This window comes from Agelaius tricolor, unplaced genomic scaffold (genome assembly GCF_023055355.1).
Source record: "Agelaius tricolor isolate 1412-34295 unplaced genomic scaffold, bAgeTri1.0.p SCAF_32, whole genome shotgun sequence".
NCBI lineage: Eukaryota > Metazoa > Chordata > Aves > Passeriformes > Icteridae > Agelaius > Agelaius tricolor.
Window position 1 is genome coordinate 3,267,174 of NW_027269292.1, and position 13,231 is coordinate 3,280,404.

At 41.5% G+C, this 13,231-nt stretch overlaps 1 protein-coding gene across 2 annotated transcripts in view; it reads right to left on the reverse strand.

Annotated features, from left to right (window-relative positions):
* Positions 1-59: 59 nt before the first annotated feature.
* Positions 60-13,231, reverse strand: part of SMURF2 (SMAD specific E3 ubiquitin protein ligase 2) — a 61,576-nt gene continuing 48,404 nt past the window's right edge. For both annotated transcript variants that reach the window (XM_071451204.1, XM_071451205.1), the window contains 9 exons: positions 11,032-11,242; positions 9,493-9,596; positions 8,484-8,598; positions 7,898-8,076; positions 7,327-7,464; positions 6,835-6,955; positions 5,348-5,549; positions 4,053-4,128; positions 60-3,788 (listed from right to left, as the gene is read on the reverse strand). In XM_071451204.1, the coding sequence (XP_071307305.1) occupies positions 3,689-3,788; positions 4,053-4,128; positions 5,348-5,549; positions 6,835-6,955; positions 7,327-7,464; positions 7,898-8,076; positions 8,484-8,598; positions 9,493-9,596; positions 11,032-11,242 (1,246 nt within the window). In that variant the 3' untranslated portion in view covers positions 60-3,688. The remainder of the gene's footprint in view (positions 3,789-4,052; positions 4,129-5,347; positions 5,550-6,834; positions 6,956-7,326; positions 7,465-7,897; positions 8,077-8,483; positions 8,599-9,492; positions 9,597-11,031; positions 11,243-13,231) is intronic.

Consider the following 13,231-nt stretch of genomic DNA (forward strand, 5'->3'; position numbering starts at 1 on the left):
CGAGTTACTTAAAAATGACATTGTTACATTTAAAGATTTAATTAAGAAAAACTTAAAACTTTTAAAACCATTGATGCTGTGACAGTGCAAACAGCATACAATTTATTGCTCAACTTCTGCATGGGTACATACATTAAGTACTTAAAAACCATTTTATACAGATTTTTTTTTTTGTTAAAGCTCATGTAACAGCTGGGTGAAAATACAATGATACCAATGCTAAAACACTCTGTAATAAATACAATGGAAATGATAAACTAAGAACTGTCAGTTTGTGGAGGAGTAATTACACTTGTATAAACTAATTACAACTACAGACAAAGAACTGAGGATGTGCAGAGCCAGGAACCTACTACATAGTGTAAAGTACAACAAATGGCACCTGTTAACTGTGTGGTGCTGTTTAAAAAGATGCTACATCGAGCTGGAGGATGGTGCTGTGACAGAGGAGCAGAGCTTGAACTTCCATCCATGCAGCCTTTTAAACACACCAGGAGTTCAGTACACATGTAGTGTTGTGGAACAGGAATTTCAAAACAGCTTGTGTGCTCTGGACTTTAGTACAACACAAAAATTTGGTACAAATAAATCAGTTTAGGGAAACTGAACCTATGTGCAAAAAAAAAAAAAAAAAAATTAGAATACATACTGTACAAAGCACCATTACAAAACTCTTTACACCGAGAAATTAAATCCTCTGAAACTCAACTGTGAACTGTATATTTGAAATCTACAAAAGTCACTGTTCATAATTAAACATTCATAATGAAAAGCAACAGCATAAAACCATGATGTGACATCTCTCTAAAACAACTAAAGACTGGATAAAGTAAAACCCAGTAAGAGGGACACATTGAAATAAATATTCACATTAATCATGGGGTGAAAGTCCAAGGTTAAAATGCAATATTAGGCTTAGCACCTTTTTGAGGGGAAAGTAGCTGACATGTTCTTGAAACAAAATTTTGGAAAGGAATCAACCCTTTACCACTTTCAGATAAACAAACATTGACTGGGTGATGAGGTGCTTTAGTTAAAGCTCTCAGTCTTTATGAAGGTAGAAAGGCACTCAAAATACTTGGTATATTCATCCTCATCTGTCAGCTATGGAAAGTTCAATGCAGATTTGTCTAGTTTTGCCTATAATATATTAAATTTACAATATCTGTAGCAGTTTAAAAAAATTCTCAATGCCATACAAAAATGTTTAGTAGAAAACCAGATGTACTGCTAAGGCTGCTGTGAAAATGAATGTAATTATCAGCTGATCTCAGGTCTCTGTTCTGCAGAGCTCATCTCCTCCCTCCCCAAAGGTGCTTTTGTGACAGCAAGGTGACCATAACTATGCATTCAATAAATCCACCAGCCAAATTTCATATTTGCCATGTTCCATGCCCAGGGAGGCTGTGGCCACAGGCTGGGCAAACACAGGGGCTAAAACAAAAAAACCCAACCCCTTAAAAAATCACTTCTGTCAGTTCCATGACACTGGGGTGAGTCCTGTGAACAGCCCAGGGAAGTGTCTGTAAGAGCCCTGCAGCAGCCACTGAGCCTCAGAGCTAGCAGGGGCTGAGCAGAGCTCTGGGCAGGGCTGGAGTGGCCCCACCACGGCAGCACCTGGAGTGACCAGCTCAGGGCAGGAACCTGCTGGGCTCCCCAGAGCTGCACAGGGGCAGGGTTACAGCTGCCACAGCTGCCTGGGGAGCCCAGCAGGGATGCAGAAGTAGCAGCCCTTCAACAGGAGTGCAGGAGTCCACTGGAAAGGAAAAGAAAAAGAAGAAAGGGAAAGGGAAAAGGAGGAAAGAAAGGGAAAGGAGAAATGAAAAGGCTCTGCTGTGTTCAAACCTGGCTGTCCCAGCAAGTCTCTTGGCTTTCTGTTTCCATCCCTAAGTAGCCTCATCCTGCAGCCAGCCCAGAAAGGGAAGCAAAGTCCCTTGGAACAAACCTGCCAGCAACAGCTGTACAACAGAAATAATCAAACCAACATGTGGCTTTGGCTCACCAGATTCTCACCACAATTCTATAAAAGTAGTCCCTTGCCCACTATTCTAACACACAACATCCAGTAGTATTTACTCACTGTGGCAGTCAGACTTGGCAGAGCAAAATTGAGTTTAAGCTCCACAGAACAGACAGTAAATAGCTGGTTCACTGTGACTTACACTGCAAACATGGAACAGCTGCTTACATCCCATCCCTTCAGCATTTTCAATACCTTTGACTTTCTTCTCATTGGCAGTGAAAAAATAGTGCAGATTTGATGATTAATTGTAACCTAAGTTACAAAAACACAACACTGATTGGAAAAAAACTGCTACTTATTCCAAATATTCTCATGGCTGAGAGGAGAAGGGCACTGTCTCTGAAGCAGCCTGATTTATCCACACACCAAGAGCAGATCAGACAGATCTCAGCTGAGAATTTCCAAACTAACATCAAAGTTCAGTTCCCTCTACTGGTAGTGCATTTTATTCCCCTTTGAAGAGATCAACCCATGCTATAAATCATATATATACTTACTTCCATCCCTACAATCAATAAATTATGTGCTCTTACAACAACCTCATTTCCAAAGCACATTACACATATTTCAGTCAATACACCATTTTTCCTTAGCTGTAACTTAAACCCACGTGTCATGAGCAGCTGGACAGAGATTACAACATGTTTTACCTGATAAATCTTTAGCATCAACAAATACAGAATATGATTTGGCTGCATTCAAACAAACTTTGGTTGACTGGACAGGATGGATTCTGGAACAAACTGCTGACAGGCTTCTGCTGGCAAAGCCCATCAGTGCTTCAACAGCTGAAAAATGCAGTGTTTTAATTTAAGGTCAAAAGCAACGAAAAGTACTCTTGACAGACTTGTTAGAAAAATGCTGTTTAAAAAAAAATCAAAACATCTACTGTTCATTAAGAAAAGGTTATTCCACATGTAAACACAAGGACTGTACCAAATAGTCTGTGTCACTCACTAGAAATTCTGCTGGAGGAATCTGACAAGTGATATAAATAGGACCCCAAAACATCATATTCGGAATTCCTGCTTGAAAAATATAAAAAAAGCCCCTGTGGCAACATTTACCTGGAATTTACATTGCAGAATATAATGGTTTACTATAAGAAAATGCAGTTAACATGTAAGTGGCTTTCATTAAAAAGATTAATGATTCTTTCAGCCAATTTTATGCAAAGTTAGAATAATCCAAAATATTTTTTTTCCAAAAATAGCAGGTATAGATGCTGTTCAGTATCATACATTTAAAACAGGCTGAAACGTGACTTGTACCGACTGCTGAAGTTGTGTCTTGGTATCTGAGAATAGAAATCAGGTAGGCAAATATAATAGATTACCTCTTACAAAAATAGTAGTAGTCTTTAAGAATAGAATACTGCTTAACTGTTGAAATGTAGGAAAAGTCAGCATTCTGTATGTTCAAGATATTAGTTTTTAATAGCAGCTGAATGATCCTATGGCAGGAACCACAGAACCTATTTTCTTGAAATAAAAAAATTTAAAAATTAAAAAAAAAAATCCAAAAGTTGTCCTTTCCCTCCCAATGTCCTAGTGTAGAAAAGGGAAAGTTTCCTGTATTTCAAGCATTTCTTGAGTCTTGGCTGAGGGAAGGAAGGGCTTTCTGGCTGACAGGAGTATAAATAGAGTGTGGGAGAGGCTGGCAGGGTCATTCCACAGCAAAGCCACAGGTCTCCTCGATGGCCGTGAGCAGCTTCTCGTAGAGCTTCTCGTAGCTCTCGTAGGCAGGAATGTCGATCCTGTTGAAGCTGGGGGGAAGCACAAGCACAGAGGTTTCAGCTCTGCCCCACCTCACTGAGCTGCAGATGCTGCCAGCAAGGCTTCACCAAGGAGGGGAGGCCACCCAGCTCCATTAAACAAAAGCCATCTCCAGATTTCACACCTCTGCTGCTCCCTGAGGGACAGCTTTGATTATGTCATAAAAGACAAAAGAAGTAAAACTGCTCCAAATACTCTGACAGCAGATTGGTCTTTAAGCTACAGATCACAAGAGAGAACTGAGAAAGCCTTACCAGGTATGAGCTTTAGGCAAATTATTAGTGCTGGCATCAATCTGGTGTATTGTGAAGAGTCGTGGGCCTGCAGCACCTGAAAACCCAGAGCACATCTCTGTTACTGGGTGGAATAACATGAAATGCCTTTGGTGCACTGCAACAAGACAGCAACTAAAATACAAAGAGAGGCTCTGCACCAAGGCAGATGAAATCATAAACAGGCAGGGAAAAACTGCAAAGTCCCAGTGGTTGTGAGACAAACCCCTCCCTGCCCACCCAGACAGCTCTGCAGTTATTTAAAGGAAAGGCAAGGAAAAAAGCACTGATCAGGAAGAATAAATCAGCTTTTTTGCACAGTGTACTGAAAAATTCCAACAGTTTTTAATTTATCTTCTCTCAGCCCTCCTATAGAACAAAACTTACACAGCTGTACCTGTCCCTGTTTTATAACAGGTCTTGAACAGTGGCTAATTCCACTGAATTAGCCAAAAAATTAACAAATTAATATTAACTCCACATAACTTCCCCCTAAAATTTGAGTACCTTGAGCATTTTAGCCTTAAAGAAGCTGAATTGTGTGAGATATTTCTTAAATCTGCCTGAGAAGGAGATCAAAATACACCTCATTTCCAGGATTATGACCATTATCTCATAACAAAGACAGCATTCTAACATCCAGAGGTACCCTCCAGAGTACATACAGTATCCAAACTAAGCTGTTATGGAGATCAGGGTCCACCCTGTCCCAGTGTCACAATGTCAATTCCTTATAATTTTATTAAATTAATCTGACTACTAGAAATCCCTTAAATGTCTCTGCTAAAGAAAAGACTGCAGCACAGCCATTGTTTAGACTTGATCTGCACTGAAGATGCCACAAAGGACAGAAGCAGCTACAAATGTCCCAACCTGAGCAAAACTGGAATCCTGGTCTGAGCAGCCATTAAAAATAGAATTCAGAGGGTCACTGTTTCTCATGGGGACTCTGCTGTTAAAGAAGAGTCTGGGCTTGAGTTGTGTTACTGCATTTCAGTCTAAAAGAGCTGTACAACTGATGAGGGCTTGTAAAAGGTAGGAATTAAAACCCTGGCTTCTGGAACCCCTCTAAGATCTGAGCTGATCCCAACCTCCTGCCAGAGAAGGAAGTGAAGAAATGAAATAAGAGCCATTTGCACCTGCCTAAGAAGGTACCAGACACACAGAGAAGCTGCTGGTGATTGCAATCAGCCATTGAAATGGCTCTTTAGAGCCGCAGGGCAGCTGCAGCCCCACCTCCAGCCATGCCCGCGCTCCAGCGCAGCCCCGGGCGTTACCTTGGAGCGCCTTGAAGCCCTGCAGAGGCACCCGCGAGGAGCCGGTCACGAACTGCAGCAGCCGCGCCCTCCTCTCCTCGTCGAAGAGCTCCACAGCCTTCCAGAACCACTTGACGATGTTGCTGTCGGGGGTACAGTGTTTTAACCTGGTATTTGCCTTCCAGTCGTTAACATCGATTTTTCCCAGTCCACAAATGATGAGCTGTAAATTAAAAATGGATTTATTATATTATTTCATCACTGGTAAAAAAGTGGGTTTGGAGCCAAATTATGAAGAAATTATAGTGGAAAATTGATAGATTTTATACCAAAGGCAAATTATAACTTCTCCCTCATCTTAAGCAATGCAGAAATATATTTTTCTTGTTTTTTTAATTTTACCTCTGTACACAAACCATTTCTCAAATGGTCTCAAATCAAATTAAAAAGAACCCAAACAACCACTTCAAGCTTAGACAAGAGGGCCTTGCCCTGTCAGTTAAACAGAAGCACAGATTGCACCCCTGTATAATTCACATTTGACCTCAGTATTTCTTTCAGGAGCATGGCCCAGGGTGCAGTTTGGCTGGTCCAGCTCTGGAGCCCCAAAGGAATCTTGTTCCTGTGACACCACACAAAGGACAGAGCTGACACTGACACTGAGCCTTCAGTGCTCCTGAAGGGAGATCCACAATGGATCAGGTTCAGTCCAGGGAGGACGTGATCATAATTCTGAAGACATTTTTATGACTAAGAACAGTGGACCTTCCCCTTTCTTATTCTACAGCTGCAAAATGGTTCAGGGTTAGCAGCATGGCTGCCTCACTGCAGGGAGTGAGAATATTCAGGATAAAGGAGGAGCAATCACCACGTTCCAGCCCAGGGATCACAAGCACATGTGAATAATTCACCTGTGGCCATTTTACATGGCAACCCCCTCAACTCCACAGACTGCAATTCCATTTCAGCTTAAAGCAAGCTTGGGATCTGTGGATTTCCTTCAGAGAATATTTTTTGGACGCTGATCCTGACACTCTGTAGCACACTTATTTGTGACAGCACCTTTCCTTCTGCTGGATTTACAGGACCAATGGAGTCTGGCAGAACTGAGCTCTGCAAAGCCCAGGTGCCTGACACCATGCAGGGTAGTGCACTAAGGGCTGACAGCCTGTTCTCCTGGCAGCATTGAATTTCACATGAGGAAACTGCCCTGGGAGAACTCTGCACCAGGACTCTGCCAGAGCAGTGACACAGCCCGAGGTCACTGCAGGTCCTCAGAAGGCTCAGAGGGGTTGGAGCTACAGGGGAGCCACTTGTGCAGTTGCTGTCAGCTGTCACCTCCAGGAACACTGCCACAGCTCTCATGGCAGGCACCCCTGAGCTGCTCAGGCCTTGCCCTGCCCCTCATCCCAGGTCAGAGCACACCAGGACAGCCGGGACTGCCCCACATTTCACAGCTCTGAGAGCCTCATTACACCTGACACACAACACAACACTGCTGCACTGACCTCCAGCTCCTTCTCATCAAATGTCTTCAGCAGATGTTGTGGGATTACTTCATTAAATCCCTTCTGCAGCGCCAGAAACTGAGCTTCGATTCCTCGTAAAAACCGCCAGTTCACATAAAGTCTGTGAGCAAGTGCAAATTGGGTTTGTGGAGGATGTATTCAAATACAATAAAGCTGCAATTCCATTTATCCAGCCCCAAACCACGGCCCCACTGACAGGATTACAGCAGAGCACTGCACAACCCCTCAGCAAAACCCAACAGCACAACACTGACAATTACTTCAACAGTGTAATTGTTGAAGTAAATCCAGCATTCCTGTATCACTTCTCACACAACAATTTTAAGCAAGAACTCTTCTACTACCAAGATAAACTAATTAAGAGTTGCACTTTTGTCAGGCAGAGGAGATTGTATCAGTAATGACTTCATTAACAGCTCCTCCCCAGTGTAGGAAATCGAAAAAGAGCCCTGGGAAAAGCTCCTGATGTACCTGACATATTCCTTTTTGTTCTCCTCAGTCACGGGGATGCTTTTGCCGTTGGGTTTCAGCTCGTGCTGGATGATCTCCCCGTAGGCGTTGTGCTCCACACAGAACGTGTGGTCCAGGACCCCGGTGATGTCGTTCTCACTGGTCCAAAGAAAAGCAGCAAATGACTGAGGGAAAACATTCTGCAAATATATTACAGCCATGTTCTATCTGACAGAAGCACAGTTTCATTTTTCAATGGCATTTCACAGTCCTGCCTGGATGCAGAAGGTGAACATACAGTTTTACTATATTACATTTAAAAACATTTTTATCACAGTTTCACTGTTATATTTTAATAACCTGTCACTGTTAATAATAGGTAAAATTAACAAATTAATATTAACTCCACACACCCCCCCCTAAAATTTGAGTAGCTTGAGCATTTTAGCCTTAAAGAACCTGAACTGTGTGAGATATTTCTTAAATCTGCCTGAGAAGGAGATCAAAATACACCTCATTTCCAGGATTAGGACCATTATCTCATAACAAAGATAGCATTCTAACATCCAGAGGTACCCTCCAGAGTACATACAGTATCCAAACTAAGCTGTTATGGAGATCAGGGTCCACCAATTCCATGTCATCCAAAGTAATTGGCTTCCCAAGCAACTGCTTGTAGAAAGGCAACGTGAAGCCGCCGTCAATGTAGTGCCCATGGAACACAGCCATCCCCATGATCCTGCCCACAAAGTGGAAATAGGACAAGTGTTCCTGGAACAGAGCAGAGACAAGGCCATTCCACTGAGTGACAGCCCCACTGCCGAGCATGAAACACAACTTCAACACCCAGAAAAGAAGAAAACCCCAAGCCCAAACCCTGTGTAGAGGTTTTGGTTTGTTTTCATGCATGAGCATTTCACTTCCAGTCCAGGAGTCTTACAAGTAACAATCAAACCAAATTTCTCCCAAAGGAATCATAAATTGACATCTGACAAAATCAAGAACACATTTGAGAAGTTTGATCGGTGCAAAAAAAGAAACTATCATATAATTGTACAAATTCAGTGTCCAGCAGTAGCAACTGTAAGAATTTGGCTCCTAAGTGTTGAGCCCTGTGCAGGTGTGTGTTTGAGTTCTGGTCAGAAAACCCTGATTCACAGCACTGGCACCAGCCCTACCGGGTTGACAGCGGAGTCGGGGTTGATTTGCAGCGTGTAAATGTCATCTCGGGAGTACTGGAAGAGCCCATAGTATGGATTCAGCATTTCATGGGACAGCAGGTACAGCCACTCCCTAGAAAAGAAAAGAATTTATTGGTACTCTACAGACAAATGCATTCCTACACTGAGAATCGTTTCAAAACACTCTGATTTTTTTTTAATCTTCCTATTAACATAAATGTGAGTGAAGTTATCTCTGAACATGCTGAGATATGGCTGAAATCAGAATTATTTTTACTAGCTCAGTAACCACACAACACCTGAGAGCTTTCCAAGATTTTCCTTCAGGTTACTCATTTCCAAGAGTTTCTGACTGTGATTCTCCTACATCCATTACACACTAATACAAGACATTATGTATTCACTTGAATAGAAAGATGCTGGAATAAAAGCTTTTGATAGAAACCATCTTTAAGGTAATGGATATATCTAATTCAAGTTTTAATTATGTGTTCACAAATCAGTAAATAATGGTCTGACAATTGGGCATGTCACCTTTTTGTAAGGGAAAAATAACCTCAGACTATTGACAGACTGAAGTTGCCCACCAACTGCTGGTGGCAACACTTTGCTTCAAACAGCAGTGACAGTTTGCAATAAAGCATTTTTTTTGGTTAAAATTGTGCCATAAAGCCAAGTATTTAGTGGCATATATTCTCAGATACCCAAACTTCACTAACCAAAGAAAAATATGCTAATTTCTATAGATACCAAAACCTCTCACATATGACAGATATTTGACATGATGTGTAATCTGCATTTTATTTTCAATAAATTAGGGGGTTTTGGATGCAGATTTTCTTTTACAATACCACCTAGAGCTATATGGTCTTCTGACATTTAATCTGTTACAGAAATAAAACTAAATAAGAATAATACAAAAGAAGCTGGGCTGGTTGAGGATTCAAAGCCCAGGGAAGGCTGGCAGGGTTGGGTGCAGGGGAAAGACAGAGGAGCCACTGTTTACCTGGCCACACCTCCATAATCAAGGCCCTCCTCCCCACGAAATTTTATCATCAATCGTTTCCACAGGTCTTTTGGCCTCATCTTCATGACTTGCCTGTAGGATTCCTGTAAACACACAACACCTCCTTTTATTAACTGCTGTTTACAGAGTAAAAGCTGCTGCTGTGTATTGGAAGTGAAGGGAGTTTCAGACTCGACTCCAAAGGGAACACTCTTAAAGGGGACATTATTTTCTGACCTTCATCAGTTTCTCAAATCACAGATTGTTTTCACCACATGTGATAACACTTGTCAAATAAAATGATGAGAAGATGAGAAGAACCACCTCCCATTAAATTTGCAGGGGTGAGCAGTGATCAGAACATTGTCCCTCATTCTCACATTACTGACACAATTTTTTTCTAAGTTAACTCCTTTTGTTTTCCGTAAGTGCTCCTGGTTTTTGCAGCCTGTAAAGCCAAGGGTGGAGCTTGTACTCTGGGTAAAACACATGTGCCAGCCTCCAAGAAGCACCTTAAGAATGGAATCAGCAATGCCATCCCAGTAAATCTACAGGATTATTCCTCTGTCAGTAAGTGTTCACCAAGGAAACACAGAAAGCAAGTTGAAAGGCAGAACAAATGCAAAGGAATTCGAGAAAAAAGAAAAGTCTGGTTCTTATTTATGTCCAGTATCAGCCCAAGCTCTGCATCCACAGGACAGAGGAGGCAGGTGGGTGTGTGGGGACCCAACACACTGGACTGAACAAGAACATCATAATTCTGTAGCCTTCCCTCCCTTCTTCTTTCAGTTGCTCACAAAGTGATCTGACTCTCCAAAGGGAAGACCAACACAAATCTTTCTTGGCTGGGAAAAACTCTGACAACACAGTGGGAAGATCAAGTTTGTGGGTGGGGTAAAAATGCAACAGGGATGGGTGGGATGGGTGAAAATCCTCAAAAGGACAAACTGTTCTCCAGAAAAGGCCAATGAATTATAAATGTGTTTAGTCAAGTCAACAGAATGATTCTGCTGAATCACATCCCAAAACAGAATGCAGAGACCCCACTGTGGCCATCTCTGGCCATTCAGAAGCCCAGACAGCTGTAAAACTGGTCTGATTCTGGAGAGAGAATTCAGATTGATGATAAGAAATCCAAACTCTGAAGAGGAATCCTATTCAGTAGTAGTTTTACTTAAATTACACTGTATCAAAGATCACTAATAATAAGAGTTGAATTTTTAACATCCCCTCTAAAACACTCATCAGCTTCTCAAATACACGGAAGGAGGGAAACAGGATTGTAAGACACATGAAGTGCTCAGACTCCTCCCCCAGTCCCTGAAACAGGCTGAACATCTCCAGCCATAGAGAAAGTTTGCCTTGATTTACGTAGAGACCTCTATGTCAATACATGGCAGTGCTGGCATCCCCCTCCTCTTCACCACGGGAAAATCCCAGTTTGCACTGCAGCCTCCGAGGTTCCAGCTAAGTGAACAACTCCTTTACCCAGCTATAAACAACCTCCCTGTTAAGAAATGGGGCAAAATCTCGAGTTACCTCAAAAATCTCCTCCCTGGAGACCTCGATCCGACAGTGGCCAGCCTGGGGCTGCTGCTGGGACAGCTCCTGCCGCAGGATCTTGAGCTTCTGCACCAGGTCGCGCTTGTAGCGCGGCACCGTCAGGCACTCGGCCTCGTCCGGGAGCTGGCACAGGGACACCACCTGCTGCTGCTGCTGCTGCTGCTGGTCCTTCAGCTGGTTCTGCCGGCTGCAAGCACACACAGCTGCCTCAGACACCCTTCATCCAGCCCCTGCTCTCCCCTGAAACCTTCAGGCATTGTACCTGAACTGCTTTCAATGTATTGTGATTATTACTGTGATTATGCTGAAAACGTCTGGGGCCCGTAAAGAATAAATTCAGAGTGATTTTATCCTGACTAAAGACATATGGGTCCGTCTTGGCAACTATCAGGTGTTTTTAGGGCTTGTTATTTCTATTAGTGCTACTCTACAAAGCATGCAAAAGGTTCCAGCACATACAATAAGGTATTATCCATACAATTTTACTGCTGAGCTGCTGACACTGAATTTCTCAGAGACCGTTTCCATATTTCCTTTGCGTGTTTTCCCTTCCTCCATTTTAAAATTCAGGGATCTGCCAAACACTCTGCCTCTAATCTCCAGTCAATACCATAGTCTGTTTTCAATGGCTTGTCTGGAAAAGAGTAAGCTTACAAAAAGATGTTTGTACTGGCAGCTTGGCAGGGACCTTGTCCCTTGTACCTGGCCTAGTCTGGACCACAGGAATGTGGGAGTTCACATGGAACTAATTGGCACAGATAAACAAGTATTTTTACTAGCAATTCTAAGAGATTTGGTAAATCTGACTTCTTACTAGGAAAAGTAAATGGATCATGTTGCAGAGATGTTCTCTCTGTGTCGTTTCTTGTACACAGTGAGTGGATATTTTTATAGCTTTTTAGTATGGCATTCCCAAGCAACACAGGATAAAAACTGTATTTTTAAAGCCTAAGAATATCATCTCTCTATGGAGCACATGAGAATACCCTACATTTACTGGATAAATAAGAAACATCACAATTTAGAATCTTTTCCAGTGGAAGGCTAGTTCTTTTTTTTTAAATATCAAAGATCAAACAAAAAATAGATGGAACCAAACACTGTTTTAATGTATTTTATAATTTCATTTCAGAAATTAAATTTAAAATTTCTAAATTATAATAAATTTATTTTAATTTATTTTATAATTTCAATGAAATTTACATTGAGACGAGGCCTAGTAGAAAACTCTCCTGGCCAACCAAAATTCACCTTCTGACTTTTCCACAGGGACACCCAGAAAAATACAAATCATTGTAATAATTTAGACACACACTGGCTCTGGTTCTGTGGCTCTATGTCATTTGTGCCATGTGCATGGTAACTTTCACTTGTGATTAGTTTTAAATATGAATCTCATTTAAATTGCATTTACTTCATACAGTATTAAAGCTAAATCCTTATTCTATCATCAGGAATTTCTAATTCCATAAGGAGGACTAAGTGAAAACATTCCTTGTATAGGACTACCAGAGAAGGCCATATTTATAAACTAAAGTGAGCACCCCTCCATTCCACATTTAAGGGTAAAAAGTCACAGTTCCCCAAAGCACAAAGCTAGACAGGGTCATTCTTAAAGGAAATGTAATCTCTGAAAAGAGCAGGATTTTAGCATCAAATGAAATCATTACTTTTCTCCACCCAGTGCTTCCCAAAATAAGGAAGTGCTAAGAGGAGAAAAGTAAAATGCCATTTTCCAGATTTGACTAAAAATGATCAGTGCAGTATTAGCTAAACAACCTGCAGTGCTTGAGGTCACTAAATCTCATTTCTCAGTTTGTTTTCACAGCTGAGTGACCATGCTTGATTCCATACAGTGCCTTAAGGATACAACTAAATACTCTTCAGGTGCCATAACTTATCAAAATTATCACAAACTCTTGGTCAATGTCTTAGAACAGAACTGGGTACCAAGGCTGATTATTTTCATAACTTACAATGTCATAACTGGAAGAGCAAATGATTTTACTCAGCTCAACAGAAAAAGTAGCACTGAGAGTAAACTTTTTCTCATGCCTTTGAACCTACAACTCTATCACACCCATCCCACACAAAGTCTAAACTTATTCCTTTGATAATTTACAAAATGACAGCCTAAGGCAAAATACTTTTTTGTTTGTTTTTTGAAGAACAAATT